At 41.3% G+C, this 24,021-nt stretch overlaps 1 protein-coding gene across 1 annotated transcript; it reads right to left on the reverse strand.

The window, feature by feature from the left end:
• Positions 1-2,408: 2,408 nt before the first annotated feature.
• Positions 2,409-3,439, reverse strand: LOC121934985 (putative protein FAM10A4). The gene has a single exon (XM_042475956.1). It carries the CDS (start codon positions 3,363-3,365, stop codon positions 2,427-2,429), a length of 939 nt encoding a protein of 312 aa, XP_042331890.1. The 5' UTR covers positions 3,366-3,439; the 3' UTR covers positions 2,409-2,426.
• Positions 3,440-24,021: the final 20,582 nt, after the last annotated feature.

Consider the following 24,021-nt stretch of genomic DNA (forward strand, 5'->3'; position numbering starts at 1 on the left):
TGCTTTTGCTATCCCAGTATCCCCAGTAAATGTTGCTGAAAGTTGTCATTTGACCATTGCTAGGGTAGAAAAATCTGGTCACTGGAAGAAGCAGTGGTGTTTGTTCATTTGTTTACAGAGCTATAAGCATACCAGCACATTATGTAAAGACATGACAATTACTATAGGGTTTCCGATATAATCTCAGTTCTATTTTATTTCCCCCGGGTTTCTTGAAAGCTGAACTTGACACTCCTTGATGGAAATGAGATAAATGACAGAATGACAGGATAGAAAAATAGATCCTCATTGAGTAAAGGAAGGTGTATACTGAGGATCTTAAAAAGACTTTTGGACTCACAGTCTTTACTGTGTATTCAATAAAACAGAATTTTCACTCTCTGCGTTTGCTTTCTAATTATTGTTATTATTCATTTCATTTCATGATCATCAGTGAAAATCATTTGTGTTGTAGAGAGGAAGGGGTGTTAAAAATGATCAGCACTGAAGGTCAAAAAATACATGGATGCCACTGGCTAACCCCCTACCAATGAACAGAATTCGCATATGTTTTCTTCACCATTGCTGAAAATGCTCACTGTCATTGTGAGAAGGATTGAGAAAAGATGCATAAAGGGCCAACAAAGGTGCATGTGTGTTGTGGGGGGCATATTCAATCCCACATAATATCAATCTATTTAGGTATGGAAAGAATATTAAAATTATATTTTAAAAAAAAGGTTATCCAGTGACAGGAAAACTTGAAGATAAATCCAGGGATGTAATAATCTCCACAGTTCAGGACTTATTCTTCATGGGGAAAAACAGGTAGGTTTGCATTTCTTATGTCACCCTAAAATGCATTTAGATAACCTATATCCCACATACTGCTTGCAATCTTTAGTCCAGATTGGGCAAAGAGGGCCCTTTGCATTCTCACCTCAAACCCCTTGGCTGTAAAATCATCCAACAATGTCCATAGATCTCTGGAGGTGGGAACAGTCTGTGGCTGCTTTTGTCTCCTAGAATCAGTTTCAGGCCTGGAGGAACTGGAAAGGTGGTTTCTAAAAGTGGAAATGACTGGAAAGAGGGAAATGATGGTGGGTGTAGCACCTCTAAGGTCATAGGGAGTTAGTGCATCCCCAGAGCCATTGAAATTGCCTGTCTCTACTTTAGCCACTGTCCTGGTAAACCTCTCATTTAATCAGTGGTGCAGTGCGTAAATATTGATCAGGATCACCAAGGGTGACATTTTAATGCCATCTCTTCCCTACAGGGCACTGGTTCATTTATGATTATTATAAATGAAGAAACAGCAATTTGGATCGTGATCACTGGAGAGATATTAAGTAAAAGCCTCCTTCCTGAGATCCAAATGCAGACTGAGAGAAAGCAAGATTAAATCTGTTCACACCCAAGTCCTCATAGACTAGTTGTCTGGTTCAGAATCATTGGAATGAGGAAAGGGTTTGACCTCACCTAAGCCAATAGTCCTGAGGTAGACTTTCCTCACTGTAATATTGATGGCACCTTAGTCCACACTCACAGATAACCTCTACCAGAAGTTTCATAGAGAGATTCAGGCCCAAAACAGATGGGCTAAAGGGACTGCAGCAGGATTGCTGCAGTGCCATTTGTGCCAGGACCACAGTGACTGCATGCATTTAGTCCCAATCTGGGCCACTACTGAAGTCCTCAACAGGGTTCCTGAAAAGGAGTGGATTTTTCTGCTCTTTTTTGGCCTGGTTCTTTTGGGAAGATGTGACATCAGCATGGTTTCTGCCCACACTCAGGGTGCGTGTCATTTAAATGCTATGCCCCAAATGTAGCTGGAAAATGTGTCATTTGGCCCTTCAGTTTCAAGCCTCAGTTTCTTATAGCTCTTACAGAGCATGGGGGTAGACTCAAACCCAGAAAAACCTGTGCTTTAATTGCCATGAAAGAAAATAATAATTCCCCAACAACCTCTATATGGAAACAACCATCAGAGTTGCAGTGGAACTACTCTAGTGTCTGTGCTTTAGAATGAGTGAGCTGATCTTGAATGATAGCTCAATGTTACAGAAAGTCAGTAAGAAGTCCAAGGGTATCAATATCATGGTCTTCCCCTGTCTCCTTCCTCATCCAAGGCATCCTGCAGGGCTAAAACAGTCTCATTTACATTGGTTACGTTATTTTCTGTTACTGTTTTCTTTTGCTATGCTAGTGTGCATGTAATATGTATTTAGATATTATGTGACATGTATTGAGGTAGTTCCTACCAGTTAAATGTATCATTTAAAAATGTTTCTTTTTGCTAAATATTATTAGAAGGCTACATTCCTATTTGAGTTATTCTTAGTAATTTCATAACCAGTTTGGTGAAAGGAAAAAATGAGAAAAAATGCCTTCCATTCTAAGTACAAGTTTATTACATGACAAAGGCACTTGTATAGTTGACCTACAAATTAATGCTGTTTGCGAGTTAACTTAACTAGCATGTTTTTCTTTCTGTATTTGTAGATGTTTTCTGGATTCCAAACTACATCCAAGAATGCCATCATTACCCTGGGATCTAAAAGTGCAAGGAAAGGCTTAAGATGCTTCCGACCTGCTGTGGCCATTTCATCCCAGGAATTCTCCTCTCTTTGGATATTCTCTCGCTCTTCCAGAGCCACTCTGACCTTTTCTAGCTGTACTTGGATCTTCTTGAACTCTAGCTTTTGCTCACGTTTGTGACAATTCTCCACAATCCTCTGAATTTTAAATTGCACCATTTGAAGCAAAGCATCAGTTTCTTCATCACAATCAAGTTTGCAAGCCATTGTGAAGTCTTCAGCAGCTTTCTCCCAGTGTCCCAGGAGCATGTAGGCCTTCCCTCGCCACTTGTATGGCTGTGCAGAATTGCGGTTGAGCTCTGAGGCTTTGTTACAGTCTCTGATGGCAGCAGTTGGTTTCTTCAGTTTCACAAAGACACTTGCTCTGTTCACATATGTAACACTGGACTGAGGGTTCAACTTGATGGCATCAGTGAACAATTCAACAGCTTTGTGGAGCTTACCTTTATCAATGGCTTCAAATGCTTCCTCCCTTTTTTCATCTGCTTGATCCATCATCTCACTAGTTAGTCTCACATTTTCATCTCCCATTTCCTGGAGAATATCTTGATCTGGTTCAATAACCTCTTCATCTTCAATGATTTCAAAATCACTTTCGTCATCATTTTTGCTGATTCCCTGATTTTCTTCCTCCTCAAGTGCTTTTCCCCCAGCATTTTCTAGGTACGTGTGCAATATATTTTCCACATGAGCCCTCAGCAATGCAATCTCTTTTGCCCCCACTAGCCCAGGATCTTGGCTGTAGGCATTGACCAAAGCTTGAAGATTTTTCACTCTTCTGAGGTCCATGGAAAGACACAGGACACTGTGAAGGGCAGGGATGGAAGGTGAAACTAGTAACACATAGTAAAATCTTGCAAATCAATCCGGTCCTAACAAAAAGAGAGGAGAAAAAAACCAATGTCACTGCTTCTTGTCACAATTCATATTCATTCTGATGATGTCATCAGGGTTGACATAGCAAGTCTTAAAACATCATTAAAAACTTCACTGTGTTTGTTGCATGTCTATGACATTGAAAGGGGGACATTTGTAACAATTAAATTTATTTTAAATTGACATTTAAAGACATTTAAAGCCTTAACAAAATAACAGTGAAAAAGCCCATGTATTATTTTAACTACCCTGCCCTATCCTTACTTTAAATTTTGGGGAGAGAAAAATAATTGTATGGGTTTTTTTTAAACCCACATATGTCACTCAACTAAAAACTGTTCTCTCCCCCACTCTTCTCCCTCATTTATAATCTCACTTCCTTACCCTTCCACTTTCTTTGGCTTACTGATTTTCATGCCGGTCCCAGTTCTAAGGTTAAAACCTAGTTCCCTGGGCTTGCTGAAGACTCTCTCTGTGTGTGCCCTGCATAGGGCACAGGAGGAGCATCTGAATGGAAAGAAGACCATTCCTCTTCCAAGCTGGCCTTAATATTGGTTGGCTAAAAATCTTTCAATCTTGGAATTAATCACATTATACTTTAATTATGAACTGGGATAAACAAAGATTCTTATACATATTTGCACTGATTAAAGCATTTGATAGTGAAACTGATGGCTTGAATTTTTATTGGTGTCAAACATACATGTAAGCTCCATTACATAGGCATGTCCTCTTTTTGGTCATTATGCAACAGATATAGTCTGTACACAGCTGTGGAAGTAGGGTTCTGTAAGCATAACTATTTCCTATGCAGTTGTGCATTCTTCAGTGGTGCACAACTATTTTTCAGTGCCTTCAGTGTACCACTATATTCACTGAAATGCAGAGACAGTCATCCTACATTCCTAGCTGCTCAATAAAAGAACCCAGCAATCAGTTGCATGACATTAATATACTGCAGAAGGATTCTGTAGTGCAACCATTGCATAATTATGTGAGTGGAGGTGTTCACTACTCAAAGATAATATTGGATACACATGTATGAGTTACACAAATGTTTAAATCACAGTTAGAACAGAATGACATGCATTTGCAATTGTTATTACATTGAAAGCCTCTTTGTGGGAGGAAAATGCTTGCCATGTGTAGAGAAAAGGCAGATTAGGCTAGGCTAGCAGAAGCCAATCATGAGCCAGCTGTTGTCAACTAATGGAATGATGGCTGAGGGGAGATGAAATTTCTGTTAGTGGCAGTTAGAATGTTAGATAGGATCTTGCTGAGTCCAGAGAAGGACCTATTATTGTGGGTTCCAGAGAGGACCTAAGGTTAAAGTCCAGAGTTGTGGTGCTTACAACCAGATAGATATTCCAACTGAGGGAGTTATTTATAGGGTAATAACCTCTGGGTTATAGTTAGCCTGAATGGCAGGATTAGTAGTTAGGCTTAGGGACTCTAAGCAGAATAAGGACAGTGTGAGGGTCCTTGAAAACTGTTAACATTGATACACTGTGAAGAGTTGTTAAGGAAACTGAAATTGTAACAAAGTTAACATAGAATCATAGAATTGGAATAGACCGCAAGGGCCATCCAGTCCAACCCCTTGCCATGCAGGAAATAGAAATCAAAGCATCCCTGACAGATGGCCATCCAGCCTATGTTTAAAGACCTCCAAGGAAGGAGATTCCGCTAATAGTAACACAAGTGCCATAAGCAACAACTGCTTTATTTACATTCATTCAAGTAACATTTTGTGGGAACATCTATACAATAAAGTTCCATTCTTATTTTAATAAAAGATTGTCAGCATTTTGAATTATATCCACGTTACCATTACAAGGCCTTTTGTAACAGAAATTTTTAAAAGGGTCTGCCATAATTTGGGGACAGCAGTGGGGAAGAAGGCCCAGGGTGCTGTCATCCAGAAAAATATAGTAGTTAATAGAGAAGTGTGTGTCACACCATGGATAGGAACTGGCACATGAAATGACTACTAAACCACGACTGGAAAGAAAAGGGCCACAACTTTATTGGAATAGCTACAGTGTAGGGTTGGCCTCAAAGCATGAGGTCTAGATCTGTCATCCATCAATCCCAGGTTGATTGATGAACTAAATTGCTTGGTCACGTGGAAATATAAACAGGTGCAGGATGCTAAACTCATTGTCAGAGATTATCTGAGCTTCCCAGTGAAAGCACAATTGTCTCTGACTCCCTTTGTCTTCTTGGATTGAACCCTTGACTCACTGAATGCTGACTCATCTTGACTACTTGGAACACTTGACTTTCAGACTGCCATGTTAAACCTGCCTCTTCAGAATCCTAGACCTCGGACTGCTTGGCCATTCTCTGACTGGACCTCGAACTGGTACTTTGGGAACTTGGTTTTATTTGAGTTTTGCTTTGCTTTAAACCTTCTCCAAACTGTGTGAATAGCTATCAGCATTATTGGCAGCTTTCCCGGACACTCTTGATGAGGTCCCTCCTGTCGGTGTCCCTTTGGTATGCCTGATGCTGGAAGGCCATGTCATAGGTAGTGGCCGCAGCCTCCCCCTGATGGAGCATTCCCTCAAAACAATGAGCATATGGTTAATAATGTGCCAAGCCCTCTCAGGATATGACATGGCAACAACCCCCATAAACACACCAAATCCCTCCAACCAGTTTATGAAGGACCTCTCTGCCATGTGCATCTTGGCCTCTTTCTCCCCCTTTTTATGGATGTGATGGCTCCAGGCTCCTCCCCTTTGGATTTCAGAAGGGTGAACACATCCGCATAACACCCCCTGTGGATCTGCTTCCAGGCATTTTTGGGCAGGTGAAGCCCCGGTGGGTTCTCACCCTGGGAAAACTTTGAGAAGTCAGGGGCTTGTTGGTCTACCTACACCCTCTGTAGCCCCAAGCACCAGGCCCTGAGCCTGATGGCCCAAGAAGACATCCCCAGGATCAACGTCCCCACTCCGAGGCAATAATTGTCCTTGCTTGAGGAAGCGCCAGAGCACTCTCCCAAGATTTTGGCTTTTTAGCTCCCTTGCAATATGTCTTTTTAACTTTTGTTTCAGGGTGCCTCTCCTTTCGGCCCTTACACCTCCTGTCCTCTGGTGAGGGACTGGAAGAGCTGGTGACCTCAGAACTGGTGGTGGAGGAGGTTGAAGAGAAGCCCATAGAGCTGGTGGATGATTTAGAAGAACTGGAGCTTCTCAAGGAGGAGTCCTGCTGCCCTCTTTTCTTTGTGTGGCTTCGTCCTCTGCCTTTGCCAGCTTTCTCCAACAACTCCAAAATGGTGTGTGTTATGTCAACTAGTGCTTCATCCCTGTTTGAAGGGACTGGTCACTCACCCACTGAAGTCGTGTCCACCACTCATGGTTTCTTAGGTCTAGGGTGCATTTGACTTGCTGGCTCTTCTGGCCTCTTGCCTTTTTGACTTGGGTGCCAGGCTTGCCCAGGACTTCCTGGGCTGACCCGCCTGCCCTCTCGTAGTGGGGCGGGTTTCCTCCATGGGCTGCTTCTGGCACTTAGAAGGCTTCCTGGTGTGTGTGTGTGGGGGGTAGCCACGCTAGGCCACAGAGGCCTGTTGCACTTCATGGTCCTCTGAAGGTAACAGGGAGTGGGTGCTGCCAGCACCAGCACTCCCAACCACCTCAATCCCACCAGACATGCAACGGGGGGTTGCGGCTGTAGCTGCAGGCTCACTGCTGCCTCTGGTACTTGGCTTGGGGGGGCATTCACCACCACCACCACCCTGGCTGCCAGCTCTGGAGCTTGGCTCAGGGAGAGGGTGAGTTACCATAGCCACTGCTGCTGCTGCTGCTGCCGCCACCTTTGCTAGCTCCCTCCCCATTCTTCCTCACTCGGCTCCCTCTCTCTTTCCAGTACCAGGGCCAAGAACTGAGTGGAAATGGCGCTGCCTACATGTGCCACCTGGCCTTATAAAGGCCCCACAACCAATGAGAGGCTGGGATAGGGTGGAGAGCCTGCTTACCCAGCCCCTCAGCCAATCACCTGCTAATGACACCACTCAATCAGAGTGCACTTCTGCCCCCGGATGCACTCTGGGACCTGTAGTCCCTTCCTGGGATGGAAGTGTTTCCTCCTACCCCTTCCCAAGTCAATCCCAAGCCTGGCAGCCCTGTGTAAGACTAGCTGGAGGTTCTGTAGGCCTGGGAGGATGCTGGCAGACCCATGGCCTCCCCGCCATGACAAACAGGCTAGTTTGATGATTCGGGTGGCCCCATTTCTCTGCAGAAAAATACCTCTTTAATTTATGATTTTTTATGTTTAGACTCCAACATTTTCCCAGTGAATGCAAGTTCGTATGTGTGACTTTACTCTTCCCCACTCCACTTTATCCTTGCAATAACCTTATGAGTACATCAAACTGAGAGACAGAATACCCAAGGTCAACAATTGAGTTTCATGGTTTAATAGATAATTGAACCTGCATTTATTAAGTCTCAGTATATCACTCCAACCATATATTAATAATCTTTAAAAATTATTCAGAAGCAAATGTGTAAGACTAGGGAGCTTATAACACCAACTTTTAACCTGACTGCTCTCCACCGGGATACAGTTTGGTTACAGGATGCAGATGGGTATTATTGCACCAAGGTTGTTGCCAATGCTGCCAGGCGACTGCATCCCAGCTGCACCTAGTCTCCCAGCCACACTCAGCCAGACAGTTGTGTTGCGGGATGCAAGTGTGTATCATTGCACTAAAGTTGCTGCCGATGCCACCAGGTGACTGCATCCCAGCTGCATCTAGGCTCCCAACTGTGCTCAGTCAGCCAGTTTGCAAAGACAGTAATCCTGTGATTGCAAATCACACAGTTGAGCATAGCTGGGAGCCTGGATGTAGTCAGGATGCATTCGCCCAGTGGCATTGGTGGTGATTTTGGTGCGATAATACCTGCCTGCATCTCAGAAGTGACTAGATCCTGGAAAGGATAAGGTCCTAGGTTAATAACCATCTGTCTTATGGTTTAAGAATTCCTTCTTTTTTCATTGTAATTTTCCAGTGTAACTAAAATTAAATTGAACTTATTGAGTTAATACAGCCACATCTCAATAAATATTTGCCTCAACTGTTTTGAAACCTAAAACATTGCTTTATTTGCAGCATTAAATTTCCATGGCTTAGGATATTTGAATAGATGTCTTTGAGACAAAAAAGTTTTGTAGAGGACAACATTGTTTGAAATTATTTTGAAATATTAATAAGGTATTTTTTTTCTTTTATGTATCTTTACTTCATACATATTTTAACCATTTGTACAACATTCTGAAGTTCTTCAAGTTTTGCAAATATAAAATAATGTATGATTCCTGTCATATGTATCCTTCATTATTTCTGCTTTTTAAAATAAATGTGTTGGGGAGCATCTGTTCCAAAGATTGGTAACCTTTAAAACACCTTAAAAACCTATTGGGGTTGAAATAGCTGATTTGAGTCTTGTAGACTAAACTTTGATATTCTCTAATCCTGAAGGATTAATGAAAAAGCAATAAGTTGTTTTTGCAAAAATCTATGAGCTTTGGTTAAAGAGCCAACTAGGTAATATATAACTGTTTTACACTGGTACTACAGCTTCTTTAATTAATTTAATTAATTAATAATTTAATTCTGAAGAAATGTTAATGCTAAATTTCCAATTCAAGTCAATCACTTTAGTTAAATATATATATAATTAATTTGCTCTCTTTTGTTACCAAATTTCCAACTTAATTAATATTGATTTATTTTCATTAGGTTCTATCACTGCATTAGACAATTCACTATCTAGTGTTGCTGTGCCAATGTTAGCAGTCTTATAGAATAGAATCATAGAATCATAGAGCTGGAAGAAACCGCAAGGGCCATCCAGTCCAATCCCCTGCCATGCAGGAAATCCAGATCAAAGAATCTCCGACAGATGGCCATCCAGCCTCTGTTTGAAGACCTCCAAGGAGGGAGACTCCACTACACTCCTAGGAAATGTGTTCCACTGTCGAACAGCACGGTCAGGAAATTCCTCCTAAGGTTGAGGTGGAATCTCTTTTCCTGCAGCTGTTGCATCCATTGCTGCCAGGTCCTAGTCTCTGGAGGCAGCAGAAACAAGCTGTCCCTCCTCAATATGACATCCCTTCAAATATTTAATAGGGCTATCATATCACCTCTTACCTTCTTTTCCCAGGCAAAACAACCCAACTCCCTAAGGCGTTCCTCATAGGGCATGGTTTCCAGACCTTTCACACATTTGAGTCGCCCTCCTTGGGACAGCGCTCAGTTTTCAATGTCCTTTTTGAATTGTGGCGCCCAGAACTGAACTCATATTCCAGGTGGGGCCGACCAGAGCGGAATATAGTGGCACTATTACTCCCTTGCGTCTTGATCCAGAACAAGATCCTGACTGTGGGATCTGCACCATAAAGCATCTGGGCAATAACTTATTGTGAAATTGTTTAGGGTAGGTTCAATCAACTGGCCGCCCTGGTTGTAATAGAATTTCAACAAAACTCTGACTGTTTGTCAGCTTTCAGTTTTACTCGCCTCCCTATGCCTTTCCAAGAAAATTTGTAGATATTTTAAAGTAAAATCACTCTAAGGCTACACACAAGCACACAAACATGTCTTGTTAATTATTGCTATTATAGTGAAGCTCTATTGTTTCCTTTGAATTTACTCAGATGTTTTGCCTGATGTTTTTTTTAAATCATCAAATTAGCTTATGGTTTCCTATATGAACTTTCACGAAAATTTACCAATCTCTAAAAGCCCCCTAAGACATTTTGCTAGTCATACGGAATTGTTTTGTTTGAATTGTTTTGGCTGCCCTTAAGAGTCCTCAGGTAGAAAGTACCCAATTTGCTTTAATTTATTTTCATAATATATAAAGTCTTGGTGATATTTTTAGGGGGGAAACACATCACCAGGGGACTTGACAATGATTAAGTTTTGCAAATAGTAATTTAGACTGCATTTCTGTTATCAAAGTGATGCTTCTAAGGTAGTAAAAGGTAGAAATATTTAGAAAGTTATGTCAAGCACCTGAGTGAAGGAGCAACAGATCTTGTATACAATAGAGGTGGCTACATGTCTCAAGATCTGATGTGAAGGTTTCAGTTTTTTGTTTCAGGTTTATTCCTTCAAGAAAATATTGCAGAATTCCAGGAGACGAATAATTTTTGGGTGAGGAGGAGATCAAAGGCATGATATTTTTGTTTAGGGACAGAGATTGCTTTGCCCCATGGTTACCAGATATTACTTCAGGGAATAAGCTGTCATACCAAAGTTTACATTGGATTGTTTCCGATCAGATATCTCTGGGTTCTGCCCTAATCCAATTTCGAATACAAACAATATTTCAAGGTTTCTTATCATTGATGGGAAAGCGTTCTCTCTACCCTTGACATCTCTTGATGTGTTATAGAATTGTTTGGTATATTTCATGACTTCACGTTACATGATTTTTGCAAAGAAATTGCTTCCATAGAAGGGCATTTTGTACTAACACTATATTTTGTGGCAAAAATATATTGTATTTGCACACAACAGGGACACACGCATGCAGCACACACAACACACACACATAGGTGGATTCTTTAGAAAGGAAAAAAAGGCAAGTTTTCGCTGTGTGAAGAAGAACTGAGAAATGGAGGTGAACCCCTCATAATCTTGTCCAGAGGAAAATTTTAACAAAAAATATTTTTTAGAATATTTGCATATCCTGATTTGCAAAGACTATTTCTATCTCTTGTCTCTACGGCTTGAGTTTCAGAAGTGAGTCACAGGAGACCAGGGGTTATTTCAGACTGCACAAAGATAGCACTATGATCTCTACTTTAACTTTCATAGTTTCAATATAGAGTCCTGGATTTGCAGAAAGGGGTATTTAGAATTTTTAGCTATGAGAGCTCTAGTCCCTCCCACCAAACTACCAAACCCAGGATTCTGCATGTATAGCCATGGCAGTTATAGTAGAATTGTAGAATTATATTTGTGTATCTGAAAGAGACCTGGCATCAACTAGGAAGCAACAAATTAATATATTCAGTTGGTAGTGTGGGGCTTACATGTCTTTGATAAAAAAAATCATAATAATTTAATAAAAAGAGAAAGAAAATGTTCATAGTAAATTGAAGGCTTTCATGGCTGGCATCCATAGTTTTTTGTGGTTTTTTCGGGCAATGTGGCCAGTGTGCCAGAAAAGTTTTCTTCCTTACGTTTCGCCAGCATCTGTGGCTGCATCTTCAGAGAGATGGCGAAATGTCAGGAAGAAACTTTTCTGGAACATGGCCACATAGCCCGAAAAACCCACAAAAAAACTAAAAATGTTCATCCACAGAGCACTGAAGTACAATGTAGTGATCACATTATGCTCGCATACTGGTCACACAGTATCATCCTTATGGTTTTTCAAAAGCTTCTAGCAACTCTCTCTCTTACTGGAAATGACACTTTAAGCTCTAGAGAAAAGTCTGATTTTTGAAGATGGTAATTGTAGAAAATACAAAATGCCCTTCTTGATAAATGGGTTGCACAAGAAATGATATTGAGGATTTTCCAGATCCATCAGTGGAAGAATGAATAATATCAGTTTTTCTAACAGGAAAATTCAAGATGAGACCACTTTAACTCCCTGGCTTAGTGCTAGGAATCCTGGGGAGCCAAAGGCATGCTTTCTATTACAAAGAATCATTATAACTGTGTGAAGAGTATCAGATAAGCTTACTGAGAACAAAGAAAACAAACAAAACCCCATTCTGGACTGAAACACATGGGTCAAATAAGGCAGCTTCTAGCTCCTTTGGGGGTGTGCGTGTTACATGGACTCATGTCCCAACATGGCGGAAACTGCTCCAAGGCTGTACAATGCTGGGGGGGGGGAGCTTGACCTTTAAGGAGAAGTCCAGCCTGAGGCGCTCCTTCTGGGCTGGCACTTTGGTCTACTATTTTAGAGCTATTGGGTTAGATTATTCCAAATAGAGTAGAATTCAGAAATCATAGAATCATAGAATAATAGAGTTGGAAGAGACCGCAAGGTCCATCCAGTCCAACCCCTGCCATCAGGTAATCCAAACCAAAGCATCCCTGACAGAGGGCCACCCAGCTTCTGTTTAAAGACCCCCAAGGAAGGAGATTCCACTACACTCCAGGGAGTGTGATCCACTGTCGAACGAGCCTTTACTGTCAGGAAGTTCTTCCTAATGTGAGGTGGAATCTCTTTTGCTGTAGTCTTGCATCCATTGTTCCAGGTCCGATCTCTGGAGCAGCAGAAAACAGTTTGCCCTCCTCAATATGACATCCCTTTAAATATTTAAACAAGCATCACATCACCTCTTAACCTTCTCTTCTCCAGGTTAAAACATCCCCAGCGCTCCTAAGTCGTTCCTCATGGGCACGGGCTCCAGACCCTTCATCACTAGTCACTCTCTTTTGGACATGCTCCAGTTTCTCCACATCCTTTTTAAATTTGTTGCCCAGAACTGGACGCAATATTCCAGGTGGGCCCTGACCAGAGCAGACTATAGTGACACTATTACTTCCCTTGATGTAGACACTATATTTTATTGATGCAGCCTAAAATTGCATTGGCCTTTTAGCTGCTGCATCGCACTGTTGACTCATGTTCAACTTGTGGGCAACTTGGACTCCCAGATCCTTTCACATGTAGTTTCATTCAGCCCGGTGTCGTCCATCCAATATCTTGTGCATTTCATTTTTCTGCCCTAAGTGCTGACCTTACATTTCTCCGTGTGTTGAATTTCATTTGTTTAGCTTGGTCCAGCTTTCTAGTCTTTCAGGTCATCTTGAATTTTGATCCTGTCCGGGGTAGAGCTACTCTCCCTAGTGTGGTGTCATCTGCAAATTGATAAGTATGCCCCAGTTGTATCATCCAAGTCATGGATAAGATGTTGAATAACACTGGGCCAGAGACAGGACCCCTGTGGGACCCACTGGTCACTTTCTCGCCAGGATGAAAAGGAGCCATTGTTGAGCACCCTTTGGGTTCGTCAGTAACCATTACAAATCCATTGAACAGTTTGCTTGTCTAGCACACATTTTACAAGCTTGTTTGCAAGAATGTTCATGGGGAACTTTGTCAAAGGCCTTATGAAATAAGATATACTATATCCCACAGCATTCTCTTCATCTAACAGCTGATAATTTTATCAAAAAAGAGATTGGTTTGTCTAGCATGACTTGTTTCTCTAAAACCGTGTTGACTTTTTTGGATTATGGGAGTTGCCTTCTAGATGTTGCCAGACTCTCTTTTGAATGATCTGCTCTAGAATCTTTCCTGGTAAGAGGTCAGACTAACTGGGACGATATGTTGGGATCCTCCTTTTCCCCCTTTTGAAGATGGGGACAATGTTTGCCCCTCCAGTCTGCTGGGACTCTTCCTGTCTCCAGGAGTTCTCAAAGTTTATTGCCAATGGGCTCCGATATTACATCGGCCAGCTCTTTTAATACCTCTTGGAGGTAGTTCATCTGGTCCTGGAGACTTAAATTCATTTAGATTAACAGGTATTCCTGTACTAGCTCCTTACTATTCTGTGCTGAAATCCCCTATTCTGTCCTCTGCTCCATTATCCTCAGATTGAGCACCCTTTTCCTTTCTGAGAAGACTAAGGCAAAGAAGGTGTGTTGAGTAATTCTGCCTTTTCTCTGTCTTGGTTAGCATTTTGCCATCTTCTTCCACACAGTGGCCCTACTGTTTCCTTCTTCTTCTTCTTTTGCTGCGGACATATCCAAAAAAGCCCTTTTTTGTGTTCTTAACTTCTCTAGCAAGCCTGAGTTCATTCTGCACTTGAGCTTTCCTGACTTTACCCTGCAGGTACTGCTATTTGTTTGAATTCGTCTTGGTGGCAATTTCCCCATTTTCCCACTGCTTATACATACTGTTTAAGTTAGCTCAGTTGAAAGTTCCTAGTCATCCATCCTGGTTTCTTGAGACACCTCCCATTTTTCTTCTCAATGGAACTGTTTGGAAATTGTGCCTTCAGTATCCCCTTTTGAGAAGTCTCATCCGTCTTGACTCCCTTATCTTTTAGTATCCTGACCATGGGATCACCCCCGTATTTTTCTAACTTTACTAAAATCCGCTCTCTAAAATCTAGAATGTGTGTCTGACTATGGCCTGGCTTCTCCTTTCCATTGTATAATAAACTCGCAGGAGAACATGGTCACTTCCACCTAAGGATTCCCCCCTTGCACTCCGTAACTAGGCTCCCTGTTGGTTTAGGATCAGATCCAAATAGCTGGCCCCCTTGTTTGCCTCTTCCACCTTTTGGACAATGAAACTGTCTCCAAGGCAAGTGAGGAATTTGCTAGACCTTGAGGATTTGGGTGAGTTTGTGATTCCAGCAAAATTTTTTGAGGCAACACCATTACCATAAAAAAACACAAAATTAAAACAAAACTTTTTCCACTTCAGAAGGCTGATGACACATTTATCTTTTGGCAGTTTTTGTTTTCATATAGTTTGACTATGATAGAAGTAAGGACTGGCAATGGTATGTTGTGATGCGGAAAAGGTCTCTGATAGATGTGATGATGATTTTATATTTAGTGTTCACAGAAGACAGGAATGGAACTTATTAAGAATCTTCAATAGAATTATGAAAACAAGCTGCCTGACTGATCATAAATGGTTGTCCAATCTCACTATTGCTGCTTATTATGCCCTAGAGATATTAATCAACACATTTAAAGAAAACAAAGAGGAGAACTAATTAAAGGTCATTAGTACAAAATAAGAGCTTGTTTCAGATGATCTTGTTGTAACATTGAGAGATCCTCTAGAAAATGTTGAAGAATTTTTACATGAAATAAACCTTTTGGAAATTACTCATGCTTCAAGTAAAACAAAGAAAAATGTTTGATTAAACTAAAAATATGATAAAACAGAGGAAAAGATTTTTTTATTATAAATCTCTGGATGTACAGTCCAACCTCCCCATATGCTGGGATCGTCCCACCCCCCCACCCCCATGAAAAAGAGCATATGTTGAAACCCCATTACGCCCCCATTATTTCTTCTACCAGGGCTTGCCTTCTGCATAATGTAAAGTCATGGAAGGCAAGCCTGCCTTAAGGAGGGCCAACTGTACTATAGGAAAGAAAGTATATGTTTCAGATTGGATAGGAACTCTGAAAACGTAATGGTCTACCTTTGCACCATCAGAATGTATTCAGTTGAGGCCACTTTAACTTCCCTGGTGTAGTGCTAGAGAATCCTGGGAATTGTAGTTTATGTGACACCAGAGCTCTTGACAAAGTCTCACAAATACAGTTCCCAGAATTGCCTAGCATTGAGCAGGGAGTTAAAGCAGTCTATATCCTGTGAGGCCAGACACCAAGATGGTGGATTCTGCATATACACCGTATATGATGACTGCTCAGCACAGTGAGGGAAATGCTTATGCCATGTGGCTGAGTGTGTACATCAGGCTAAGCTATATAAGATTTGTCTAAAGGTAAACAATATGGGTTACGTAGTAGGTGACAGTGGTTACAAGTAGTTGGTGAGTTGGTGTGGGGTTACGTGATAGAGCTAAGGGGAGTCAGAGAGGAACTCATTTGCCTGTACATTTCCTGCTGCTGTGTATAGCTTCTACTAAGCACTGTAAATAAATCTCTTCACCTTTGAGGTGTCCAGTCCAGCTTCTTCATTCCACACTGGTATCTAAGTGCCTGGGTGATATACTGGAGTCTCATTCAAGCCTATATACCAGCATGACAGTTTTGGTAAAACATGCAAAATGTACTCAATTTTAAATCATAATAATAATAATAATAATATAATAATAAATAATAATAATAATAGGATTTATTTATATGCCACCCAATCATTGGAATCCGGGCAGCTTACACAGAGAGGATAATAGACAGTTCCCTGCCCTCAGGCTTACAATCTAAAAAGACACAACACAAAAGGAGAAGAGAATGATGGGGGCAGGAGAGGACCAGGTCCAGCATTCTTCGTCTGTTCAGACCTGGACCAAGGCGATGGACTGGAGGGAGGGCTCTTTTTCTTAATTGAGGCTGGGCCCCTGGCGTTGGGCCTGTCCTTCACTCCTTCCAGGCAAAAGATGACAGTTGGAAGGAGGGAGGGGAGATCTCTCCTCTTCAGGCTTGATGGTGTTGTGCGTGTCCTTTCACTCCTCTAAGGCCAGAAGGTGACATGGGAAAGAGGGAGGGGAGGGCTCTTCCTCTTTAGCCCCGATGGTGTTTGGGCCTGTCCTTTACTCCCTCTAAGGCCAGAAGGTGCAGTTGGAAGGAGGGAGGGAGGGCTCTTCCTCTCAGCCGCGATGGCATGGCCTGTCTTTCACTCCCTCCCAGGCCAGAAGGTGACAGTTGGAAGGAGGAGGGGGGGCTCTTTCTTTTCAGCCCAATGGCAGTTGTTTTTACCTTTAATGTAGACAAAACCGGAAATGGTCAAATCCCGCCCACTGGCCCTCACTAAAATGGTATCTTGTATCCAAAACACTCAAGAGGTAAACATGTGGCCATGTACCAAAGTACAAAGCACCAAATACACAAAACAGTGATATCTTTTTGGCCCAACCAAAATGCGCAAAATACATGTCCCTGGCTCCAAACTTCCACTGGCTTTTCATCAGGCAAAGATGTTAAACACCAGAGAACTCAATGGGGATTACCTCTGATTAGTCATGCTTAGTATCGAGCTTCTGGCAATTTTTGAGGGTGGCTAAGGTATGTATTGATGTGTATGACTGAGAAGAAATAACAAAATTAGAAACAAATAATGGATTTTGTTTTCTTCTGTGCTCAGCCAGTTGTAAGGCACGGATGGCTATCAACAACTAAAAAGGAGAAATACATTTGAGTCCTAGTAGGGAAAAAAAATTAATTGATACCACATGAATTTTCACCCTTGGTTGTGTTTTTTTTTCCTGAAAACAGAAGAAAAGTCAGCTGGTCAGAATGAGTGACATGTTATTAACTTCTGTTGCCAAATATAAGGAGTTTGACATGAAGACATCAGCCATCACAATGCTTTGTCACCTTCGTTTGCTATCAGAAGTTCAATTCAGTATTTTTTCTCCTTATGATTAGCAGTCTTTCATTCATAATCGCTGTGCTAGTGGTGAAAGAGGTGTAAAGCCTCTCTGTAGATGGAGACAGCCATATCCTAGTTAACAAAGCCCTAGCAAAGACATGTTTTTTTGTTGTAAGTATTAACATGTGTCCAGTGCCCCCTCTTTCTCCCTGCCCTCTGTTGAACTGGAAGATTGGTGAGGTGAATGTGCTCTTGCCAGCATTTTACGGATGTCAGGATGAAAATATGCTTTAGAGAGTAATGAGTGTGGTTTAATCACTCCAAGGCAATGTTTCTCAAGTCACTGTATTAAATTTGATATGTAGTGCTTCCTCATAAACACTTTATGTCTTTGTATTCACAGTTGCCCACTACTCAGTTATAACCATTTAAAGGACATTAAAACTCGTCTCAAAGGGCTCCTCCAAACACAGGGCTTTTTAAAAAGGTTTCCGCTTATTTAAGGCCCAGTACAGACTGGCCAGTTTGCGGCAGCCTGAGGCCAATTCTAGGGTTCCGGAGTGCACAGCATCGGCACGCTCAGGAATCCTAGCATGTAGGGATGGCACCATCTTTATGACAGCACCATCCATATGTCGCATGGGTCCATGAGCAGTGGTGGTGCAGCATCTGCACCACCATCATGATGTGTCCGGTGCACCAATGGCGCACTGATGAAAGTATCCATCACACCAAGAACCCGTTTTTTCTAGGTCTTTTATCTGGAGGGACCAGTGGGTTTGGCTGCTGCGGCTCCCTCAGAGAGGAAAACTGGGTGCCTCCAGCCCCCTTTGGGGGCGGTATGTACCATGCCTCTGACATGCTTGATTATGCTTAATTTGTTATGCCTTCCAGACCACAGAAGGCAGACTGTCTTATCATTCTTTTCTTGTGGCAGGACCCACTATCTCTTGTCTGTACAGAGTTGTGCAGAACACAGTATAGGCTGTCTTTGACAACTCCTCTGGAATTCTTCATTTCATCCACCCTCTTCTGTTAGCAGTAATTCACTCTTGTAGTGTGCAAGTTGGGCTGTACTTGTAAAACACATGCCCTCCTTTAAAAGGGGCAGAATGTACACACTTTCAGTATTCAGCATGTCACTTTTCCTCTTGTGGTATCGTTGATGTCCTGCCTTGACTTGTAGCAGCCCAGTCAGAATGCATATTGCCCTTCAAAGGATGCCACAGCAACAGTAACATTGGGACCTGTAACACACCTGCACCATTAAAACGCGCACACTTCCCAATAAGTGCTCGGTTTAGTATCTAAACACTTTACTGTCTGTATGTCAATAAACTGAACAGCATTAAGTATTTTCCTATGGTAAGTTGCAGCAGCTCACTGTCACACAGCATTGCGGTCCCAGTGTCTACTTCATATATCTCCAGACCACATGTGAAAAAGAAAAGGACGCTAAAATGGAGAAGCTTGAAAGCAGCGATTCACAGAGAGTTTAAACAAAACAACTGCTGTCTATGAATTAGCATATAACTAGTGTGATGATGTAATACGCTGCCCCATCATATGCGGGCGCGCTTTACACGGACTTGAGCTTACGCGCCAGCTGGGGTGCATGCAGGGCAGAAGGGGTGGGCGTGTCCCATTCAATTGAATGGGCGCGCATGTCTCATTGCGCCCTGCGTGCCACCGCACTGCCGCACTGCCATGCACGAGCCCCATTGTTCCAATGGGGCTTGAGCATAGGCGAATCGCCTTACTCGGAGGATCCTGAATGGATCCCGCGTAAGGAGAGGGACGACTGTACAAGCATGCTCTCTTTTGTGGTAACCTAATGTACCAGATATTTTAAAAAATATTTTGTCCTTTCTGCTTATTCCCAAGAAAGTATAGTGCCCAGTCTCACACCATTCTGCAGGTTTTCCCACTCCTGTTTACATTACATTACCTTTATCCTTGATTGGTCATGAGCGCATATATACCAGCTTTTGCAAGTGTTCATTTCTCAAGACAAATCCAGAGGTATGGACCCACTGTGTGTGGTTTTCACTTACATGTGGAACAGGAATCAACACAATTTCTTATTTGCCTGAAATTGTAGTTGGAGCTCTTGATTGCCATCCTTTATGTCCCCCATGGAACCATGGTGGCAGTGGAGAGGTCTTTATGTTCTGCTGTAAGCACATTAGAAGTAAAAGATACATAATGCTATGTGGTTGGTCCATTACTCCTCCTTCCATGGTTTTTCCAATGGTATTGTATTCCCTTGTTGGAAACATACAGATTGTGGTGTTGTGTCTTCCCAAGGACTAGATTGTTGAGCCAAAAATAATTATTGGTCATGTTACATGACAGCAGATGGGTAGCAGTTTCAAAATTACAGGGTCGTGTATTTTGAGATTGGAGTTGCTGTGTCTGAGTTGCAGAGGCAAAGAACAATAATGTAGGAGGCTGTTCTAACAGACACCAATACACCAAAGTGCAGGAAGACTGTACATTTCTGGTTATTAGACATAACAGCTGAATGTTCACATGGAAAATTAATCCCAAACATTCTTTTAAAAAATTATATCTGTGAGGCTGTATCTTTAGCTTCAGACACAAATAAACACCTATAACCCTCAGTAACAAACATTATTAAATGTTCTGTCTGTAATTAGTACATATTTAATGATGTGGAAGCAAGAAACAAAACCCCTAAACAGAACAAGAAGCTATATAAGCTATATTTTATACACCTCATAAATCAAACATCCCAAGAAAATTTGATTAGGACTACCTTAATGTTAATAGTACTAGTTTATTTTCCTGACAGCAAATATTCCCCTCTGTCTCAGTAATAAAGTACATAAGCTTGAATCCTATCACAAGTTAATACGAAGAAGTTCACAGAAGCAAATCTGATCACTGCAGCCAATGGGGAAAATTTTTCTGGAGAAACTGAAAGAATGTAAGGTGTTTTTACGTGTACATGTTTGTTATGGACTGCTAAATTGAAAGTTAAACCATTGTCGATTATCTAGCTGACCTTGCTATATGGTATGTTGTTAAGCAATTATGCAGCTCCCTTGTATATTCTTTATATGCAAGTTCTGTGTTTTGAATATTTTCAATATGATTTTCATTATACTAGTCGGCATTGTATTCATTGTTTGATTATTTAAATTTCTTTTCTAGTGCTTTCTAGTTGGAATCTCACATTTGTCAAAGTGCGAAACCACATTTGTCAAAGTACTGGAAAAACAAAACCTTAGGTGACACCCCCTCTTTTACCCCCCCAAAACCCTCCTCTGTCCAATGAGGACAGACTACTTTCAGCAGACATGGGCCCCAGTCACACTGCATAATGGTTGTCATACTTTCCACTTTAATTGTCATCACAACATCCCATGGGATACTGGGATATATAGTGTAGGGAGGCAAATTTAGAATTGCCAGCCAAACAGCTCTAGTGCCTCATAAGTCTACTGACTTCCAGAATTCCATAGGCTGGAACCAAGGCATTTAAAGTGGAACAGTACTATAACTGTGTAGTGTGAATGGGTCTACTGAAGTCTTGAATATCATTTGGAAGCTGGAAGGAGTTCTGATAATGATAACCCTGAGCCTTTAACAAGATATAAACAGAATCTAAGATTGTGCATGGCTCTTATTTGGATCACAAATAAATGTCACAAATATAATGTGCTTCCATCTTCTTGAGAATTCTTCTTTAGGATTAGTAGAAAAATTAGGTTGGTTGGAAGTTGCTAGATCCAAGCATCTAGTCAGATATCATGGCCATAGTCTCTACATACTGACTTGCTTGATGTGATCACAAACTCAGTGTAAAAGTCAAGTATTAAGGTATCACTGTACAGAGTAAATTATCATGATAGACCATTGTAGACAAAGAGTCTCTGAGATCCCTAAACATCTATCACTTTGACTGAAGCACAATGATTTCTGAATTGGTGGAGGGCAGAGGAATGATAACCATCTTCATATCAGCAATGACAGAGATTAAAGTTAAGTATTGCAATTAATGACAAAGCATAGAGTCTCAGAGGAGGGCATCACTGAATGGGTGGCATCCTGAACTGTTAGTAGATGAGGACAGACTACAAACATTTGTTGCATTTCCCACTTGTTCTGTTCTAGTGCTCTATAGAAAACACAAACGAATGACTCTTTCTTCAAAAAGAATACATGGATGCCAATCTGACATAACAAAAATATGTAATCAACATTCATAATCTACTGGGACAACATTTTGTTCTTCCTTGCCAGTCTACTGTTGACCTGAAAATTACAGTTCTTTGGCAAAAGAATTTCCAAGGGAGACTCTTACATGAGCTTCCTGGATTAGAATTTATTGGCAAGCTTGATTTTATTCATTTAGTAGTCACTCAACTCTAGGTTTTCTCTCCCATGACAGGTGTTAAATCACTGTGCTTATCATGTTTACAATGGAACTTTGTATAGAAATGTCACAGATAGGCTATATCTTTTGCATTTTATAGACTTTTAACCCCATCGGCTGCATATTCCCCCACACTTGTATGTGCTTTCTTAACCTGTCTTTCTATCCAGCTGTCTAGTAATCTTCCACCAAATGAGGCTAATATTTCATCTATCTCATGGAGTTCTAAGGCATGCAGACTTCTTGTACAATAAATCTGTTTACAGGGTGCCACAACAAGACTCTTTTTTGTATTTGCAATTTCAGAAAAGCATGGCTATCTTTCCAACTCTGACTCTCATGTGACTAAAAATTAAGGAAGTCATTTCTACTTGAGTTCCATATATGGAGACGATGCGAAACTTTATAAACATGCTTACCAGGTGGTTATATATACAACCAAACTAGATATCATTTTTCAAGTGAAGATCAACTCTTAGGTTTATGTCTGCTCCCTTGACAGCTGTTCTAGGTTGTACCACTGCAATCCTAGCATTAACCTCTGTTGGAAATAGGGCCCGCCAGCTGAATAGCTCCAGTGGAAGCAACAGGAGCAACTGTGGGAGGAGTGGCCATAAAAGTGAGTGGAAATTCATTCATCCCCAATCCCTCAGTAATCGCTCCAGCAGCAGACCCAACTCTGGTAGATTTACAATAGGCTTGCCATATTGTATAGATAATACATACAGAGATATGGAGTGGGAGACAGGAGGCCAGTTTCAGGAAAGACAATCATTACTCAGTTTAAAACCCTGTCTGAACGATAAAACCTCATAATCCTAGCTGTTGAACAGAGACAATAGCCACCCTAGATGGGTAAAGTATGTAAGTATTGTTTCTTGTCACAAGAGATACCTTGATCTGGTACCTTAGTTAAACAAAAGTAAGCATACATAGAATTCAGTGCAGGGACCTCTTTTTTTTTTTTTTTTTTTGGTGAGAGAAGACTCAACACTGGCTGACAGGTTATTAGTTTTGCCTGTTTTCTGGTACTTGCTTGGAGAAGGCAAATTGCCTTTGCCACTATCATTCAAATAATGTTAAGTGTAAAGATTCTTACAAGCACAATATGTACTTAGAAGCGCTATTCATATGTTTAGTATATCTTACCCCAAGTAAATATGCACAGGATAGATTGCAGCCAGACTTTATTATTCCTGAAAGGGCTCAATGACAATAACTATTTTCACATTTATTAGAGCAAGAAATCCCTGAGGTACAAGCTGGATTTAAGAAAGGAAGAGGCAACAGGGATCACATTGAAAACATACGATGGATGATGGAGCATACCATAGAATGCCAAAATAAAATCTATATATGTTTCATTGACTACAACAAAGCATTTGACTGCATAGATCATGAAAAACTAAGGGATAGCGGTCTGGCAAGGCTGCATACTACCACCCTATTTATTCCACCTTTATGCAGAAAATATCATAAGTAGAGCAGGCTAGACTTGGAGGCAGGAGGAGTGGAGATTGGAGAAAGGAATACTCACAACCTAAGATGTGCAGACAATGCAATATGACTAGAAGAGACGAAAAAAGACCTGGATTAATTATGGAAGAAGGTCAAGGCGGAAAGTGCCAAGGTAGGCTTATTGTTGAACATTAAGAAAAGAAAAATAATGACCACTGACGGTCTATAAAAATTCACCCTAGATAATGAGAGCATTGAAATAGTCAGAGTTCCAATACCTTGGATCAAATATTGATTTAAGTGGTGACTGCAGTCAATAAATAAGAAGACTAAAATAGGGAAGAGCAACTAAGAAAGAACGGGACAAGTTCCTAAAGTGTCAAGATATAATAATAATAATAATAATAATAATAATAATAATAATAATAATAGGAATCCAGGTGGCTTACAACAGAGGGGATAATAGACGGTTCCCTGCCCTCAGGCTTACAATCTAAAAAGACATGACACAAAAGGAGAAGGGAATGGTGAGGGGGGGAGAGGATCAGGTCCAGCATTCTTCTCTCCCTCTGAGGTCTGGACCAAGGCAGATGGACTGGACACTAAAGTGAGGATAGTCCAAGCCATTGTATTCCCCATCACCATGTACGGATGTGAAAACTGGACAGTGGGGAAAAGAGCAGAATGAAAGAAAATCAACTTATTT

Source organism: Sceloporus undulatus, chromosome 6 (assembly GCF_019175285.1).
Source record: "Sceloporus undulatus isolate JIND9_A2432 ecotype Alabama chromosome 6, SceUnd_v1.1, whole genome shotgun sequence".
In the NCBI taxonomy this organism is placed as follows: domain Eukaryota; kingdom Metazoa; phylum Chordata; class Lepidosauria; order Squamata; family Phrynosomatidae; genus Sceloporus; species Sceloporus undulatus.